At 35.5% G+C, this 20,622-nt stretch overlaps 1 protein-coding gene across 1 annotated transcript in view; it reads right to left on the reverse strand.

Annotated features, from left to right (window-relative positions):
* The window catches only part of CHGB (chromogranin B), a 143,761-nt gene that overhangs the window by 36,607 nt on the left and 86,532 nt on the right, over window positions 1-20,622 (reverse strand). The window contains exon 3 of the mRNA XM_053709336.1: window positions 11,182-11,275. Within this exon, the coding sequence (XP_053565311.1) occupies window positions 11,182-11,275 (94 nt within the window). The remainder of the gene's footprint in view (window positions 1-11,181; window positions 11,276-20,622) is intronic.

Raw genomic sequence — 20,622 nt, forward strand, 5'->3', positions numbered from 1 at the left:
GAATTAATGATATATTGATATCCGATCATGCAATAATATATCTAACTCTTCCCTCCCTAACTAATTTAACCGGAAGAACGCAATCCCTATTCTTTCCACGGTATTTTCTGAATAACCCTAGATTTACTAATTGGCTAAAGCAAAGATGGAAGGATTACTGTACACATAATATCTCTTATCTAGATAGAATTGAGATTTTCTGGGAAGCTGCCAAAGCGGTCCTGCGAGGTGAAATTAAGAGTTATTTAATAAACAGCAAAAAAAAAGCCAGGGCTCAAGAAATTCAGTTATCTAATAGAGTCAGAAACTCTTATAGAAAATTTTTTGAGGACCGATCCACAAGTAATTGGAATAAGTACCAGGAGGCGAGAAGAGAAAGAGATGTTTTTATGGAACAAAAATCTCAAGTGGAAGAATCTAAAATTAATAGTCAATTTAGAGGTCCTTATGGTGATTCAACTAAACACTTAGCAAAATTAATAAACAATAGAAAGAAAAAGAATTATATTCTAGCTATGAAAGAAAACGATATACGCCATACGGATTCAAAAGAAATTAATAGGGTTCTTTTCGCTTACTATCAGAAACTATATTCTAGTCAAGACAGTAATGTTTATAATCAAGATAGATTCTGGTCAAAGATAACCCTTCCCCAGATTCAGGGAGTGGACCTAACATCTCTTAATGCTCCAATTGAGGTCGAGGAAATTAAAAAAACAATAGACAAGATGCGACTAAATAAGGCTCCTGGCCCAGATTGTCTTCCGATAGAATTCTACAGGATATTGGCCCCAGAAATCACTCCCATATTGGGAAGATTGTTTAATAACTATTTCCAGTCGGATAGTCCCATCTCTGCGTACTTCTCAGCTGCCAACATTACCTTAATTCTTAAAAAAGGTAAAAACCCGGAAGAACCAGCCTCTTACAGGCCTATATCTGTGCTGAACACAGATTATAAAATATTGATGGCTATTATATCAGATAGGCTCTCTTTATTGTTGGGTAATATTATCCATACAGACCAATCTGGTTTTATGAAATCTAGGACGTCTATAAAGAATATCCGTAAAATAGTGACTTTTTTTGATTATTCTCATAATTTAAACGAGAAGGAAAAAAGGAACCTCGCAAAGGATTGCACGATTCTTTCTTTAGACGCCAAAAAGGCATTTGATGCCATTTCATGGGCCCATCTGTTTAGAGCATTACAGGAATTTTGTTTTAAGGACCAATTTTTGCAATTTATTCAGAAAATCTATAAAAATCCAATCTCGTTTCTTATTGTCAATGGTCATCTTTCTCAAAAAATTAGTCTAGGTCGGGGGACAAGGCAGGGGTGTCCACTGTCACCCCACCTATTTAATCTGGCATTGGAACCCCTAGCTATTCGTCTAAGGAATGTATTGGAGGGAATTAGTATGGGCTCCTATACTCTTAAGATCCTGCTGTATGCAGACGATTTACTGTTATTTTTGAAGAATTCATCTTTTTCAATCCCCACTGCGTTACAATGTTTAGATGAGTTCAGTTCATTTGCGGGCTATAAAATCAATTTTAATAAAAGCGAACTTATGTGGATTAACAAATCTAGAAATAGTCTACAAGACCATCCATTTAAAGAGGTGGAAGCAATTACATACTTAGGTATAATACTACATAAAAATCCGAAAAATTGGTATCGGCTTAATTTTTCACCATTATTTCTAAAGATCAAATCGGATTTGGAGCTATGGATGGCATTTCCATTATCCATTACGGCTCGTATTAATCTAATTAAGACAATAAGTTTCCCTCGTTTACTGTATCCTCTTCAGAACCTTCCGCTTTTTATTCTCAGTAAGGATCTTCATAAATTATATTCCTGCTGCTCCAAATTTATCTGGAACAACAGGAAACCGCGTATCTCTTTAGACAGACTCATGCAAAACTTTGAAGCAGCTGGCCTTGCTCTTCCTAATTTTAAATTATATAACTGGGTTTGTCTAATTAAAACGGCGGTGGATTGGATTGTAGAAAAGGAGTTAGTGTCATCTTTAGAGATGGAGACTTATATGGTTTCCCCCTGTGCTTTAAAAGCTATATTACATTGCCCTCTACAACTCTTACCATATAATGTATCTTCATTAATTTCTATTAGAAATGTTGTGTCGGCTTGGCAGAAGTGTTGTACAATATTGGAAGTGGATTTTACATTTTCGGCATTCTTACCGATTATTGGAAACCCTCAATTCTCCCCAGGGCTTAAACAATCAGTATTCAGAGAGTGGGCTGAAAAAGAGCTCAAATACATTTGTCAGATCCTTCCTCAAGACGGGCAAATAATTTCCTTCGGAATTCTTTCTCAACATTTTCAGTTAGCTAGATCTAACTTTTTTGCCTATCTACAGGTGCGTCATTTTATTATCACACGAAAGTGGGATATGAGTGGATTGAATGCATGGTCGGACCTCAATTTATGTTTTCAAAAATTTGCGACAGGAAACTCGTCCATTTCTCTCATGTATGACATTATGCTCTCCAAACAGACGTTGAGGTTTTTAGATAAGTTGACTTCATCTTGGACCCCCTCTTTTTCTTCAATTGATCCTGAGAAAATTAAACGTAGCATGGTAAGTGTAAAAAAATGTGAAATTCCCAGGAGTTGGAGAGAATCTCACTTAAAACTTATTAATAATTTCTACATATCTCCTGTAAGATTATCTAAGTTTTATTCTACTTGCAGCGGGGCCTGTCCCCGCTGCAATAAACTTAAAGCTGATACCTTACATATGTTTTGGTATTGCCCAAAAATTTTACAACTGTGGCGCAAGATGGAATATTGGTTCAATGCACATTACAAGACATCTATCATATTATCAGTTGACGAGATAATCTGGTTGGATGTTGCCAGCAATAGGGGCTCCCATGTTCATATCTTAAATACTATTATCCTAACTGTTAGATATCAAATTCTTAAACATTGGAAATCTGCTACAGCTCCTGGATTATCTCAGATCTTGCAGGAGATTCAAACTCAAATCATATACGAAACATTTCATCTAAAAAATACATCAGAAAAGAGAATAAAAGCTTTTATGGTAGGATGGTTACCAATTATTAAATCCTACCCCTTACCTATACAAAAAGCTATTTTGACCCCATTTCTGTCCTCAATTTCCTTTATGGACCTTGTAGCTTTGGATCTTTTCCCAGACTCATGGATAACTAACTACAGAGAAGCATAAGGCGAATTGTAGTACTCGGATGCATGATAACAGGAAAGGGGGAATTACTGAGAGAGTGGTAGATAGGGGGTGAGGTGACGAGTGAGGGGAGAGAGGGGGGACGGGGTAGGGTCGGAAGGATGAGAGAGAGGAGAGGGAGGGGATGGAAGGTCAAAGGGAATAAAAAGAGAACTCAGAAAGGAGACGGATTGTCCTTGGGGGGCTTCCCTTTTTTTTTTTTTTTTCTTTTCTTTTCTTGGGTGTTAGTAGGTGCCCAGGTTGAATGATGAATGGTGTTTTATTCAGCTTAGTAAAAGTCCAACATTTGATACAATTCTGCTCATGAGAGTACCTTTATTATTATTTTTTTCTTGCCAGTTAAATTACTTATGGAAAAGTGATATTTATTTATGTTTTTTTTTTTTTTCTCTTGTGCTTGTTTTGTGTTTTATGCTTTTCTGTTTTTGTCACACCTGACCCTGTGTAGTTTGTAAAGGTGGAAATTTGATTGATTGTACCGATTGTTGGATATATAAATAAATTATTTAAAAAAAGAATTTTCTAAACTGTGAGCAGAAAATCCATGTTGATGTACCCTGAATCCATTTCATGATAGTTGATGGTGATCTTGTTTTTTCACATGCATTCATTATTGATGTGTTTTAGTACCAATTTAATATGTTAATCAAATGACCAAGAGTGGCCTTCGCGTAACTGCCAAATGCCATTATTTTACTGAGTCAGCTGGTCCAAGAAAGGCCAGAGTAGTAGTTACCTCAATGCTATTATTCTCCAGAAAAATGAGGTTTTATTTATGTTTGTCAGGCCCTATTGTTGACATTTGATTATTTGGTGTTACTAAGTGTGTTCCAATGTATACAATTAGTGTACTAGTTAATGTTCTCATACTGATAACCCTGAAGCAAGGCATTTTTTTGATGACTACACTTTGTTTTCTCTTAGCCTGAAAACAACCTGTATGCTTATTTCTACTGTAAATGGTCTTATATTATATATTGTAATGTACAAAAAACATCAATAAAAGATTTAAAACAAACAAAAACAAATTGTATTTAGTGAAAAAAGTGTTAAATCCCTCTCACACACTAATGTCATTTTATTTACTGACAGTTACATTTCAGTAGATCGGTAATTTAACAGACTAGCTGACTTAATGGTTTTTTATTGCTCTTCAAAGTGTATGTTTTTGTCAATTTTGTCAATTTATGTTTGAATTGTTCCCCAATGTATAATTCTGCAATTTATTTTTATGACACTCCTCTGTATCATGTCAATAATTTTGCTAGTTGTGCTGTCAAAGATAAGATGGTATTTTCTTTTTTATCTTTTTTTTTTTTTTTAAATGTATCCTGTTTTCTCCCTATCCACTTTTCTTCTGTCTTATGTTGATTTGGTACCATTAATGGTAATATGTGGCCCAGATACTGGTAAGTTATATTTTCTAGTAAATATAATAGATTGTATTTACATGCAGTCCCTGGGTTAAAGACATCCGACTTAAGTACAACTTGCACTTACAAACGGAGAAAATAGAGCTTTATCGCCAATCCTTCTTTCCAGGATAACCCAAAATACTCAAAATCCAATTGTCACAAGGACAGAAAGTGATGTGAAATTTTCTGAACAGGGGCACAGATAGCAAAATAAACTTTTCCCTATGGTATCCAAAACTAAAAAAATGTTTGGCTAGAGTTTCACCTAAAAAAAGTGCCTGTTCCAACTTATATAATTACTTTATACAAATTCAACTTAAGAACAAACCTACAGAATCTTGTTCGTAACCAGGGAACTGCCTGTACATTTATCAGTAACTAAGGTTAGGTAAGGATTAAACATGTTTTTTATGGTTATTTTGCAGCTGATTGGATTCATTTTTACCTACCACAAGGCTCAACAGAAACACAACATGTACTGCGATTGCATAGAGAATTCCTCTCAGCAAAATTAGTTTAGTTATTATGGAGGCGTTCACGGACATAATTAAGTACTCTGCTCTCAAGGTGTAAGCAATACTCACTTCCTTTAGCTATTCTGTGTGTTTTCATCTAGATGCTGTTTTTTGTTACAGTAAATGTACAAGTAATGCATAGTATTTTAAATGCTAACATATAGAGATCAGAGAAATTCTTCTAATTGCCTGGATCAATTGCAGGGCTGGTGTTATATTTATTGCCATGGTTAGGTGTTACTTCTGGGAAATTTCCAAAATTGTATTATAATTAGTATGATTATGTGCACATGCATTACATTATTTGAAAGAACTTCATTCACATTCCACAAATCTAATAAATGACCCTATAGATAAATAATAAAATCACATTATATATATATATATATATATATATATATATATACACTGTATATATAAAATTTTAAAGGATTTGGAAATGACAATTGGTTACTTTAATATAAAGTGAAATTAAGGTATTCTGGGAATCCTTATTGGAAGTATTATTCTATTGAGTATGTCAGTTATGTGTACACTATAATTTTGAGGAACGGCCTACTCAAAGTAAAACTTTCATGATTCAGATAGGGCATGCAATCTTAAACAACTTTCCAATTTACTTTTATCATAAAATTTGCTTTGTTCTTTTGGATTCTTTGCTGCAAGCTAAACCTAGGTAGACTCAAACTGATTTCTAATCCTTTAAAAAACGCCTCCTAACTTTTTTAAGTGACTGTCAATTTTAATGCTAAATTGCCCGGTTTTAAAAAATTCAATTAAAAACAGGGACACTTTAATTCATCAAAATTTACATTTCACTCCTGTTGAGAAAAAGAGCGTACCGTTTAATCTTCACAGCAGCTCCAGCTTCCTCCGGTTGTTGCAAGCCATTTCTGATGTCAGAAATTATGGATAGGTCATCCTCCAATCACGGCTTCCCCCCTGGGGGAATCAGTGTCTGATTCAATACCGTGATTGGAGGAAGCCAGATTCCTCATTTTAGACCCAGGAAGAGGCTTTGCGACGGGTGGAGGAAGCTGGTGTGAAGATTAAAAGATAAGTTTTTTTTCTCAACAGGAGTGAAATGTAACTTTTGATGAATTAAAGTGCCCCTGTTTTTAACCGAATTTTTTTAAAAACCGGGCACTTTAGTATCAAAATTGACATTCACTTTAACAGTTTTTGACAGTTAGACAGAGCTAGTTCATGGGTGCCATATAGATAAAGTTGTGCTCACTCCCTTGGAGTCAGCACTGATTGGCTAAAATGCATGCCTGACAAAAAAGGATAGAGATAAGGGGGCAGTCTGCAGAGGCTTAGATACAAGGTAATCAGTATCACACAGGTAAAAAGTGTATTAATATAACAGTGTTGGTTATGCAAAATGGGTAATAAAGGGATTATCTATCTTTTTAAACAATAACAATTCTGGAGTAGACTGTCGCTTTAATGCTAACAATTCAAAGGATTGTATTTGTATCTGATAATCTGTAGAACAACAATAGCATCACAAAGAAGCCTGCTTGCTTGGCCATTGCTCACAATTGTGCAGGCTGTCTATTACCTGTATCTGCTCTGCTGACTGCGAATGTATCTGCTGGCCAGTGGATTGATACTGTGTCCTGCTGACCCACTACATTGTCTTGCTGGACATTACTCGTTACTGTGCTACCTGGACTTCCATCAACTGACCTGTTACTGTGTACTACCTGTTACTATGGTTATTAACTACTAAACTGTTACTGGGTAAGAAATGATGAGTTGGTAGAGAGGTTATTTATATATTTGTTTTGCGCACAGTTCTGGAAGATATACAGTAAATAAACTTTATTAAAGTGGCTAAAAAATTAAAATAAACTTACAATGAAAGACTTCATTACATTATTATGTATAGCTTAGAGAAGGAAGGGGGTATTATGATGGCTACTTTCATGTATATCAATGGATTTAATAAAATAAGAGTCTGAAAAGTAAAAAAAATTAGCAACACCACTAGAACCAGTGATTATCTAAAGGTGGGGGGCAGAAGTGTCAAGAGTAATTTGTAGAAGCTCTTCTGATACTTGTGGTTGATTAATGAAATGCACTTCCCATGGGGTGGTGAGGATTAATACTGTAGTAGAATTTGAAAATACCTGGGGATATGCATATATCTATCTTGTAATCACAACCATTCACCCAGATTACGAGTTTTGCGTTAGAGACTATGCGGTGCTAACGAGCAGTTTTCCCTCACCGCTCACTTACCTGCAGCGCTGGTATTACGAGTTTCAAGAAACCCGTTGTTAAAAGACAAGACGTGAGCATTGAGCAAAATTTTGCTCATTTCCGCACTCCAATACCAGCGCTGCTTAAGTCAGCGGTGAGCTGGTGTAACATGCTCGTGCACGATTTCCCCATAGGAATCAACGGGGAGAGCCGGCTGAAAAAAAAGTCTAACACCTGCAAAAAGGCAGCGTAAAACTCCTTAACGCAGCCCCATTGATTCCTATGGGGAAATAAAAGTTATGTCTACACCCAACACCCTAACATGAACCCCGAGTCTAAACACCCCTAATCTTACACTTATTAACCCCTAATCTGCCGCTCCAGACACCGCCGCCACCTACATTATATGTATTAACCCCTAATCTGCTGCCCCCAACATTGCCAATACCTACATACTATTTATTAACCCCTAATCTGCCTTCCCCAATGTTGCCGAGACCTACATTATATTTATTAACCCCTAATCTGCCTTCCCCAATGTCGCCGACACCTACATTATATTTATTAACCCCTAATCTGCCTTCCCCAATGTTGCCGACACCTACATTATATTTATTAACCCCTAGTCTGCCGCCCCAATGTTGCCGCCACTATATTAAAGTTATTAACCCCTAAACCTAAGTCTAACCCTAAACCTAACACCCACTAACTTAAATATAATTTAAATAAATCTAAATATTTCTAGCTAAAATAAATACAAAAGTACCTGTAAAATAAAACCCAACCTAAGTTACAATAACACCTAACACTACACTATAATTAAATAAATTTACTAAATTAAATACAATTAAATAAATTACATACAATTAGCTACATTAAATTAAATTAGCTAAAGTACAAAAACAAACAAACACTAAATTACAGAAAATAATAAACAAATTACAGATATTTAAACTAATTACACCTAATCTAATAGCCCTATTAAAATAAAAAAGCCCCCCAAAATAAAAAAAACCCTAGCCTAAACTAAACTACCAATAGCCCTTAAAAGGGCCTTTTGCGGGGCATTGCCCCAAAGTAATCAGCTCTTTAACCTGTAAAAAAAAATACAAACAACCCCCCAACAGTAAAACCCACCACCCACACAACCAACCCCCCAAATAAAATACTATCTAAAAAAACCTAAGCTCCCCATTGCCCTGAAAAGGGCATTTGGATGGACATTGCCCTTAAAAGGGCAGTTAGCTCTTTTGCCACCCAAAGCCCCTAACCTAAAAATAAAACCCACCCAATACACCCTTAAAAAACCTAACACTAACCCCCTGAAGTTCAACTTACCTGGAGACGTCTTCGTCCAAACCGGGCAGAAGTCCTCAACGAAGCCGGGAGAAGTCTTCATCCAAGCCGGGAGAAGTCTTCATCCAAGCCGGGCGAAGTGGTCCTCGAGACGGAAGTCTTCATCCAGACGGCATCTTCTATCTTCATCCATTCGGCGAGGAGCGGGTCCATCTTCAAGACATCCGACGCGGAGCACCCTCTTCATCCGACGGACTATTGACGAATGAAGGTACCTTTAAGTGACGTCATCCAAGATGGCGTCCCTTAGATTCTGATTGGCTGATAGAATTCTATGATCCAATCAGCCAATAGGATTGAGCTGGCATTCTATTGGCTGTTCCAATCAGCCAATAGAATGCAAGCTCAATCCTATTGGCTGATTGCATTAGCCAATAGGATTGAACTTCAATCCTAAATGCTGATTGAATCAGCCAATAGGATTTTTTCTACCTTAATTCCGATTGGAACAGCCAATAGAATGCCAGCTCAATCCTATTGGCTGATTGGATCAGTCAATAGGATTGAACTTCAATTCAATTTGCTGATTGCATCAGCCAATAAGATTTTTTCTACCTTAATTCCGATTGGCTGATAGAATTCTATCAGCCAATCGGAATCTAAGGGACGCCATCTTCAATGACATCACTTAAAGGTACCTTCATTCATCGTTAGTCCATCGGCAGAAGAGGATGCTCCGCGTCGGATGTCTTGGTTTTATTTTACAGGTACTTTTGTATTTATTTTAGCTAGGTAGTTATTAAATAGTTAATAAATATTTAATAACTATTCTACCTAGGTAAAATAAATACAAACTTGCCTGTAAAATAAAAATAAACCCTAAGCTAGCTACAATGTAACTATTAGTTATATTGTAGCTATCTTAGGGTTTATTTTATAGGTAAATATTTAGTTTTAAATAGGAATAATTTAGTTAATGATAGGAATATTTATTTAGATTTATTTACATTATATTTAAGTTAGGGGGTGCTTAGGGTTAGACTTAGGTTTAGGGGTTAATAACTTTAATATAGTGGCGGCGACGTTAGTGGCAGCAGATTAGGGGTTAATAATATAATGTAGGTGTCGGCAACATTGGGGAAGGCAGATTAGGGGTTAATAGATATAATGTAGGTGTCGGCGATGTTGGGAGCAGCAGATTAGGGGTTCATAAATATAGTGTAGGTGGCAGCGGTTTCCGGAGCGGCAGATTAGGGGTTACATTTTTTATTATAGTGTTCGCGATGCGGGAGGCCTCGGTTTAGGGGTTAATAGGTAGTTTATGGGTGTTAGTGTACGTTTTAGCACTTTAGTTCTGAGTTTTATGTTACGGCGTTGTACCATAAAACTCTTAACTACTGACTTTTAAATGCGTTAGGGATCTTGACAGGGTAGGGTGTACCGCTCACTTTTTGGCCTCCCAGGACAGACTCGTAATATCAGTGCTATGGAAGTCCCATAAAAAAAAGACTTTACAAAGTTTACGTAAGTCGTTTTGCAGTAACGCCAAAGAAGTGTGCGGTACACCTAAACCTGCAAGACTCGTAATACCAGCGGGCGTAAAAAAGCAGTGTTAGGACCTCTTCACGCTGCTTTTTTACCCTAACGCACAACTCATAATCTAGCCGAATGTTTGCATATTACATAAAAATTAACAGTTTTACATTTTAAAGCCTATTTTTGTCTTAATGTGATGTCATTAAATCTACAAATGTTGTATGTAAAAGGCAATAGGGATAAACAACCTCTAAGTTTTTTGTTTTGTTTACCCCACCCATGTTTTCTAGATTGTAACTATTTAAAAGAACGGTAAACAGCACAATAAAAGGCACAATATAATTTTTTAATCATAATCTATATTATTGGTGCATACATATTGTTGCAGATTGTTGCTTAGATAAGATGTATATTAGCGCCCCACACAATTAGTCATATTGCTCTGCTCTATGTAAACTTTTAGGCCTTAATTATATTGGTTCTCTAGCATCTTTAACTCAATTCCCAGAACTCTGCTGGCTGCTGATAAGGTATTCAAAAAGCAACAAAAATGTTGCCTAAATAACCACTAAAAATATATGATGGTGAAGGGATATTTAGGTGTAAAAGTGTCATTATGCTGCACACCTTGCAAACTCTATCTTGCATTTATTTTCTAACTGGCAACTGTAAGAATTTGGAAATAAGATGCCCAGTTTCGCTGCGTGTATCATATCTGCACCAAGAAAAATGTGAATCTCCAAATTTAAACTTTAAAAACGTAAACTTTTTTTTTAACCTTAACTTTCACATGGGCTTTTACTACATATTAACATGCCAAGTGGCTAGACAAAGGTCCCTTTATGGGCATATTGTACAAACAGTCATTGTTATTTATATAGGACATATTTTGTTTACTTTCTCAATTTTTTTTGATGATTAGTTTGGCACTAGATTTGGGAGGTGTAATAATATTGCAATACTTACTTTTCTTAAGTATTTCCCTGCATTCAGGGTCAATCGGTGGTGCATTGGGCTTGGCTAATGCGTTTGAGAGCACTTCTACTATACACCGAGTTACCTAAATGAAAAAAAAAAAAAAAGGAGTCAGTAACAAAAACTTAATAAACTCAAATGCAATTCTTTGGTGAACATTAAAATATCTACACCATTAAGTCACACTAAAAACATTAAAAGACAATTACTTTGGAGTGTAATGGAATTTTTTGAGAATATTATAACATCATAAGACCAAATGAATCATCAGTAGTCTGCAATAAAACAATAAAAATGTATAAGTGAAAAATTCCAATTAGTACAGAATTTTACTTTAAGAAAAGCTGAAAGCCTAACAAAATCTGCATTCTCCTCTCTACCAGTACAGTATTCATAGGCGCTATATATATATATATATATATATATATATATATATATATATATATATATATATATATATATACTGTATATATACACACCAATAAAAATGTGAATTTTGTAAAATCTAAGCTAATTTAATGTATTACTTATTACTGTTCTTTTTTGTCCTCTTTAATATCAAGAGGGTTAATAAGCAGTGGTGGTTCCTTATTATGGGGGGTCCATGCATGGGTGAAGGCATAGTTAAAGGGGTTCTATGGGCAGGGCAGGGCAGGGGTAGATGGAGTTGCAGATGTTTCAAGGTGGTCCGGTTGTGTGGTTAGGCAGTTATGGGGGATAGCTTGCCTAAAAAGACAGGGGCAGGAAATAGTTATTTTAAGCGTGGTACCCTTTTCCTCAGCCCAATTGGGGGTTGCAAAATAGGATTCCTCCCCCCCACCCCCCACCCTCTCTGAACCTCCACTGTGGGTTTGTTTAGTTCTAGGGGAATTAATACAATCTAAAGAAATGAAAGCTTGGGATTTTAAAATTAATAAAATTAATACAATCTAAAGAAAATGAAAGCTTGCAATTTTAAAAACACAAAATATTTCATTATTATTTGTTATTATTATTATTACTACCGTCATACACATTATAAGCTACATATGTCACATTGTTTGCCTTCAATCACTGCAAATATCTGCCTGGTAACGTGGTAGATAGATGTATCTGCTTTATTGTTACAGAAACACATTCATACAAGGTTTCTTCATTGTTCTATCCTCTACACATTTATTCCTTGTACAGCAATATTGTTATTATAAAATCAAAGTCCTGACAAATCCATCTCTGATTCATACACATGCAGAGTATTCCGTTTGCAGGAATGAAGGGCCAGAAAAAACACATCTGTGAACCTATTCTTTTAGCTACACTGGTTGAGAGTCCAGCAGTGCCCTGTCTTTTATCTGTAACTTTCTAAGAATACAAATAAAGCTGTAAATTCAAAATAAACTTGTGCAGAAACAGGTGGTTTCATTTTTATGTCTCATTTTTGTAATGGTGAATAGTTGTTTAGTTTTGGGAACTGGGGGATTTGTAGTAGATTTTAAAACATCAGCGAGCCTTATATATAGTACCTGAGTTAGATTTATACAAAAATGTTCACACAGACAGATACACAAAGATACTTAAAGGATATAAATAAAAATAAAAAATCCCCATAAAAATGTTTTATTTTATGTAGTATAAACAATTGCATTTCTTTTGAAAAATATGACTTTCTCACTACATTAGAGAGGCTCATGTGGATCCTGCAAGATCCTGATCACTTCAACATGCTACAAAATGATTGCTTTGTTGATTCATCAGTATAAGAGCTCATTTAAATTTGTTCCTTAAAGGCATATTTAAATAACTTTTGCTGCTGAGTAACCAGTGTGCTTATTCCATGCTCCTTAGGAGGTCAAAAAGCAAATTCTACAACCTGCAAATCAAATAGCAGGTTTAGTCAATTAGCAGCATTTTGACAAACAAGGTAACAAATTTTGCATTTTTAGCCTCTTTAGGGAGAGTGGCACAGTTTTTACAAGAGCTGTTTGATGCCTGTCAATGGTCACAGCAAAGGAAATAAGGTAAACAATACTCAAGGGTTTTAAAATGATTTGTCATCGGACTGCATTACAATGCTTATTGACCGTTCTAAACATTTATTTTGTATGCTGATCATAATTGTTTTATATATATATACTGTATAAAAAATAACAAGAGTATTGCATTGAGCAATGATAATTTTTATTGGACTAACTATACATTTATAAGATGACAAGCTTTTGGAAGAGTGTCTTCCTTTTTCAAGTCTGAAGCAATACTGAACAATTTGCTGGAATTTACAGATTATATCTTAAAACACAGGCTAAAAAGACAGAAAGTGTTACAGAGGTCTGAATGCAGGGGGAGGAGGGGGTGTCGTAAAATCATGAGGGGGGTTTAGGAGACAGAGACAGACAGTGTCCAGTGAAGGATAACAGACAGGGGAAATATATGGTTAAACACAAAGTATATATTGACATAAAGCTATATATCAACATAGAATCAATATGTATAAAGATGTGAAATAATGTATACAGGGGAATATAAGATAGTCAAAAAAGGAGAAAGGAAAGGGGGAAAAAAGGGGAATAATAATAATAATGACAAAAGTGTGGACATAGGCTTACCTGCGTACCTATGTATAGGAGAGTGTGGAATATACAATGTCATTGACTACAGTATATGAAAGTACATTACAAAAAAAATTGATGATGGGTTAAAAAACCAGAGTCCACATTTAGTCCAGAATTTAGCAAGTTGAAGTGCATTATCATTTTCATTTCAAAGGTTTTTCTTTCCATGGTGTTTTTGAAGTTGCCTCTGAGAATCTTGATTTTGAGGTTTTAGATGGAGTGCTCAGGTTGGGTGAAATGGTGACCAACAGGGGTACAGTATTTTGTTTCACATTGGTTTTTGATTGAGTGTCTGTGTAAGTTCATCCGAAGGTGCAGTTTTTGGCTTGTTTCTCCAATATAATATCCAACTTAACATGCAGTGCAATGTGTCATGTATACCCCATTTGCAGTTATACATGAATATGCCCCTTTAATGTTATAGCATTTACTCTTGTGATTTGCTGTGCTTCTTTCACAAATGTGTTGACATAGTTTGCAGAGAGCTTTGTTGCAGCGCTTGGTTCCATTCTGAGTGTTTTTTTTATCAAGGACTAGCTTTCTGTGGACCAGTCTCTGTTTTAGGTTGGGTGGTTGTCTGAGTGCCAGGATAGGGGGTTTTGGAAAGATTATTTTGAGTGTGGGATCCTCTAAGAGTAGTGGCTGTAAGTCTTTTATGATTTTTCGTATTCCTTCTACCGCAGGGTTATATTTGACTACCAGTGGGATACGCGATATGTTTTTCTTCTCCCTGTATTGCAGCAAGTGTTCACGTGGGGTATTGAGGGCAGAGTTAATTTGTTTGTTTATAACCCTTGTTTTGTAACCTTTTTCTCTGAATGATTGAGACAGTGTGATGAGGTGTTTGTCACGGTCCTTGGTTACTTGTTGATGTTAAAGCTGAGTGCAGGTGCAGCTGGCGACATCGGCTAGTGTTGGATACAGGGAAAACCAACTGTATTCTGTATTACAATAATCTAGTTTGTAGGTATTTGTTGCTGTAAACGCTAATTCAGTGCAGGTGCAGCTCTTGACACCAGCTAGTGTTGGATACAGGGAAGATCAATTTTATTCTGTATTATTGTAAGCTAGTATTTTTTTTCTTAAAATGTACCTGAAGGAGTACCCTTCCTGGGTTTTTTTGGGTGGTTAGTTTGTTTTAATTCCCTATTCTTCAGTTTAATGGAAAAATATCTTGTGAACAGCAATATGCCACCTAAAAACAAACTGGGAGAAAAGGGCTTAAGGAAATCAATAGATAGATCTGTAGAACAACCACAATTAGGTTTAGAAGGTTTAGTAGAGAAAGAAAACACTAACATTATCACACAGATAACTCAGATCCTTATCCCTAAAATTGATGGTGTACAAAGGGAAGTTCAGAAAGACATACAACATTTATCAGCAGAAATTAAAAACTTTCAAGAAATTAGGAGACGCTGAACAAAGGATTTCAGATTTAGAGGACTCCCAAATAAATATTCTAGATAGAATCAGGGAGTTAGAACTACAAAATAGAGGCTTGACGCTCAAAGTAGAAGATATGGAGAATAGGTCATGGAGAAAAAATCTGAGAGTATTGGGTATCCCAGAAACAGTTAAGGCAGCAGAACTGGAGGTTTTTTTTGAGGCTCAACTACCAGGCTTGTGGGGTTTTAAGGCAGAGAAGGGCACTTTTGCAATTGAGAGAGTACATAGGGGCATATATATCAAGCTCCGGATAGAGCTTGAAGCCCTGTGTTTCTAAAGACCGCTGCTCCATAACCCTGTCCGCCTGCTCTGAGCAGGCGGACAGACATCGCCGCAATTCAACCCGATCGAGTATGATCGGGTTGATTGACACCCCCTGCTGGTGGCCAATTGGCCGCAATTCTGCAGGGGGCGGCGTTGCACCAGCAGCTCTTGTGAGCTGCTGGTGCAATGCTGAATACGGAAAGCATACTGCTCTCCGTATTCAGCGAGGTCTGGGGGACCTGATCCACTCTGTCGGATCAGGTCCACCAGACTTTGATAAATAGAGGCCATAGAATCAATATGAAAATGTACAGAGACCAACCCAGGCCGGTTATAGCAAGATTTGCAAGTTTTAAAGATAAAACCACTATATTTAGGGCATATAAACAAACAAATAATTTACTATATCAGGGCAATAGAATCCTCATGTACCAAGACTTTGCAGCAGAAACGGTCAAAGCTAGAAAAGAGCTAATTCCATTATGCAATTAATTGAACAATAAAGGGTTTAAAGCCTTTGTTATTTTCGCAGCTAAAGTCAAAGTTATCTTGCAAGATGAGGTAAAGTTCATGCAAAATAAAGAACAGATCTACAGCTTTTTGGAAGATGTCTGTCAGTGAAGGTTTCTGAGGCAAGGGGTGGGCAGAGAGTGAAACATACCTTCAGAATAATATAGAGTAAAATAATTCTATTCATATTTATCACTCTAGTTTACACTAATGAATCACTATTGTTACTGGGGGGTTTTTCCTCTCCACTTTGCTTTTAATACAGAGCATAATTGTCCTATTCACATTAAAATACACTGGTATACACTAATGAATTACTATTGTTACTGGGGGGGTTTTTCCTCTCCACTTTGCTTTTAATACAGAGCATAATGCTTCTCTTCACATTAAAATACACTGGTATACACTAATGAATTACTATTATCACTACAACTAAGCAATACTTAGTTGTACTAAGAGTCCTCAATATTTTGAGACCGGGAAATAACAGATTTTTTCACAAAATGTTAGACTCTTATATAGAGTAAATTATTTTATATTAAGCTTTGCACTACTTTAACACTATTGTTGTGTTTTTTAACATATCCACTTTTTTTCTTTCACTTCCTTTTTCTACTGGCATTATTTTATACTAAGAATGTTAAATGTTACATTGTGGAATGTGAGAGGTATAAACTCCCCCATTAAAAGATTTTTAATCACTTAAGAAAATGCTTTAATTCTGATTTGATATTTTTACAAGAGACACATTTGCTCGATAAGGAAAATTTGAAACTGAAAAGAGAATGGGTTAAGGAAATCATATTCTCATCCTACAAAAAAAAGTAGTAGAGGTATAGCAATTTTGTTTAATAAAAAATTAGACTATCATATAAAAAAGACAATTTGTAATCCACAGGGAAGGTATCTCATTGTGCAAATTGTATTAAATAAAGAAGTGTTGACTTTGTGTAATATATTGTATATGGCCCTAATGAGTCCAGCAGAGCTTTTTGGGAAGCATTGATTGAAGTACTAAATACATTTTGTAATACAAAAATGATCATAGGCGGTGACTTTAATTTAACCCCCAATTTTAAAATTGATAGATTAAACAAAGAAATCAGGGCACCTAAGAAAAATAAAGATAAAAGAGGTAAATTTGATTTAAAAAAATAGCTTACTGCTGATGGAAGCATTAAACCTAATAGATCCATGGAGATACAAAAATCCAGTTCTAAGGGAATTCATGTGCTTGTCAAAGAAATATGGATGGATGTCTAGGATAGATTTATTTTTATATCAAAGGAACAAATCATAGACATAAGAATAGGGGAAATTATAATCTCTGACCACGCACCAATTAATATAATTTTGTCTTCATCAAGTAAAAGAAAACAAACATTGAGATTTAAATTCCCCAAGTTTTTATACGGCTCGAAAAAATTTGAGGCTTTTTAAAAGAAAAATGGGAAGAATTTCTCGAGAATAATAAAGGTGATGATTGTAATATACAAACAATTTGGGAGGCAGGGAAAGCGGTTATTAGAGGTCACATTATTGCTTTTGTAGCTAACTATAAGACGGCCATGCAAACGCAGTATAGGCAGCTAAGTGAAAAACTGGGAGCATCATATGCACTATACTTGGGAAATCGTTCTTACAACAACTTACAGAGTTATCTTACCAATAAAAAGGAAATTAATATTTATCTGACCCAGCAAGCCACTAGAGATATAAAAAAAGCTCAAGGTAAATTTTATAGACAGGGCAACAGAACCAGGAAATGTCTAGCTAGTCTAGTTAAAATTCGTAAATCTAATAAGCAAATTCTACAAATAGAATCAGAGAAGGGAATTAAGATAAAATCTGAGGAAATTGCTGAAGAGTTTAGTAAATATTATGCAACACTGTATACATCAGAAAAATACAGCAATATAAAAAAAGAAAGTAAATTGCTTTTAGACTCGATACCCCTGCCAGAAATTACACAAGAACAAGAAGATCTAAATGCAGTAATTACGCTAGAGGAAGTTAGTAAAACTATGGGGGAGCTAAAAATAATAAAAGCACCAGGACCAGATGGTTTCCCTGTGGAATGGTATAAAATACTTCAAGAGCAAGCCTCTACAATTTTGGTAGAACTATTTAATCTATATTTATCAGGGGAAATTCAGCCCTCAAGAATTCTCAGCTGCATGTAAAATCGTTATACTAAAAGCAGGGAAAGATCCTCTTAGAGTTGCGTCATATAGACCAATCGCGTTGCTCAACCAAGATTACAAGATATTGGCAAAAATGTTAGCCAACAGATTAAAAAAAGTTTTACCTTTATTAATACACAATGATCAGTCAAGTTTTGTTCAAGCAAGATCTTCAGCAAAAAACATGAGAAAAGAGTTATACATTGTTAACCACTTTTGGTTACTTAATAAAAAAATAGCCGACAGAACAGCTAAAGAGAAATGCTGCTCTCTATGAATTAGACGCTGAAAAAGTTTTTGATAGGGTCGAATGGCCATTCCTATTTTTCTGCCTGAAAAAATATAATATTCAGGGATTTTTCCTCTCCCTTACTAAAAGCATTTATAACAAATCAGCTGCTCTATTGTCTGTTAATGGGGAGACATCCCCAAGGTTTACCCTAGAAAGGGGAACAAGGCAGGGATGTCCTTTATCTCCCCTATTATTTAACTTAGTACTGGAATTCTTGGCCGTACAAACTCCGCAAAATCCCCTTCGGCTTTAAGCTGAAAGATATTAGTTTTAACCTTGTGCTCTACGCGGATGATATATTGCTTTTCCTACAAGAATCCAGAAATGAATTTGAATGATATCTTGCAGGTGATTAAAAAATTTTGGTGGCTTTCAGGCTATAAAATAAACAAGAATAAATCAGAGATCCTGTGGCTTAGTAAAAACAAAGTTGTAAAAGTTGAGAATTTACCTTTTTTTAAGTAAAAAAATATCTTACATACCTGGGTATTCATATCTCCAGCAACCCAAAAGATTGGTACAAAATAAACTTTAGCTAGATTTTCGAAGACATCAAACATGATTTTATGTGTTGGAAAGGACTATCTATTTCATTAACAGGCAGAGCTCATTTAATAAAGATGATGATTTTCCCAAAATTATTATACCCAATGGTAGAAAGTCCATAAGGTTATGGGAGCTCAGCAGCACTTTTCATTACTTTTACCTATAAGGAGAAACCCATGGTTTTTACCAGGTATGTCCTTAGGATTTTCTAAAGTGTGGCATAAGGCTAACATAAAAACATTAGGAGATTTAATAAATATACTACAAAGGAAAATAATATCTTTTGAAGAGTTACAACATAAGGTTCAGATACTAGATTTTCACTCTTTTGCCTATTGTCGAATTACTCACTACATTAATGATCTACTGCAAAATCACCCCTCTGTATGGGAAGTTCACTGCTTGGCTAAAACTATCTTAAAGGGACACTGAACCCAAAAAAAATCTTGTGTGATTCAGATAGAGCATGAAATTTTAAGCAACTTTCTAATTTACTCCTATTATCAAATTGTCTTCATTCTCTTGGTATCTTTATTTGAAATGCAAGAATGTAAATATAGATGCTGGCCCATTTTTAGTGAACAACCTGGGTTGTTCTTGCTGATTGGTGGATAAATTCATCCACCAATAAAAATTTGCTGTCTAGAGTCTGAACCAAAAAAGAAGCTTAGATGCCTTCTTTTTCAAATAAAGATAGCAAGTGAACAAAGAAAAATTGATAATAGGAGTAAATTAGAAAGTTGCTTAAAATTGCCTTCTCTATCTGAATACAAAAGAAAAATTTTGGGTTCAGTGTCCCTTTAATGTTTAAGAAAGGGAAATATACTTATTCGCTTATCTACAAAGCTCTGCTGGACTCAAATAAGGGCAAGATTTTGTCTAAACTCACAGAGGCTTGGAATAAGGAGGTAGATGAAGGGGTCTCTATAGAAGAGTTGCATAAAATCTTAAAACTTACTCATCAAGTGACATGTAATGCATACCTTAGGGAATCACAAACTAAAATAGTACAGTAGTTGGTTTACGTGCAAGAATGAATGCTGGGTAACCCAAAACCTTAAACATTACTTATGGGATTGCCCAAGGATTATACAACTCTGGGCAAAAATCAGCTATTGGGTCTCTAAAGGGCTGAAAATAAGTGTGCAATTAAACTTCACAAATGTTATAACTTTGGCGAACCTGGCAGTAAAAAAGGAACCTGAGGCTTTTGTGGTAATGGTGATAATGTTGACAAGGAAATGTATTCTGAGATCTTGGCCTTCCCCTAGCATTAAAGAGATTTTAGAGTCCTTAAAAAAAATGAGTGTCTATTGAAGTGTTCGATGTTTTCTACGAAAGAGAACAAAGAATAGAAATTTTTATTTGGAAATGGCATAACTTTGTTAAAGTTTTAGAGATCCCAGTTAAGAAACAAATTTTGTCACCACTGATAGGTGACACAAACAGTTGTGGCTGCTGGGGGAAAGAATTAGATTTGAACTGTATAACTTGACCAGAGGTTGGACCTAAATAAGGTAGTAAGTTACTTGTACAAATGATACCATGATTTGTATATGTAAGGTTTTGGGGTCATTGTCTTCGCAAATGTGTATAGGGT

Source organism: Bombina bombina, chromosome 4, assembly GCF_027579735.1.
Source record: "Bombina bombina isolate aBomBom1 chromosome 4, aBomBom1.pri, whole genome shotgun sequence".
NCBI lineage: Eukaryota > Metazoa > Chordata > Amphibia > Anura > Bombinatoridae > Bombina > Bombina bombina.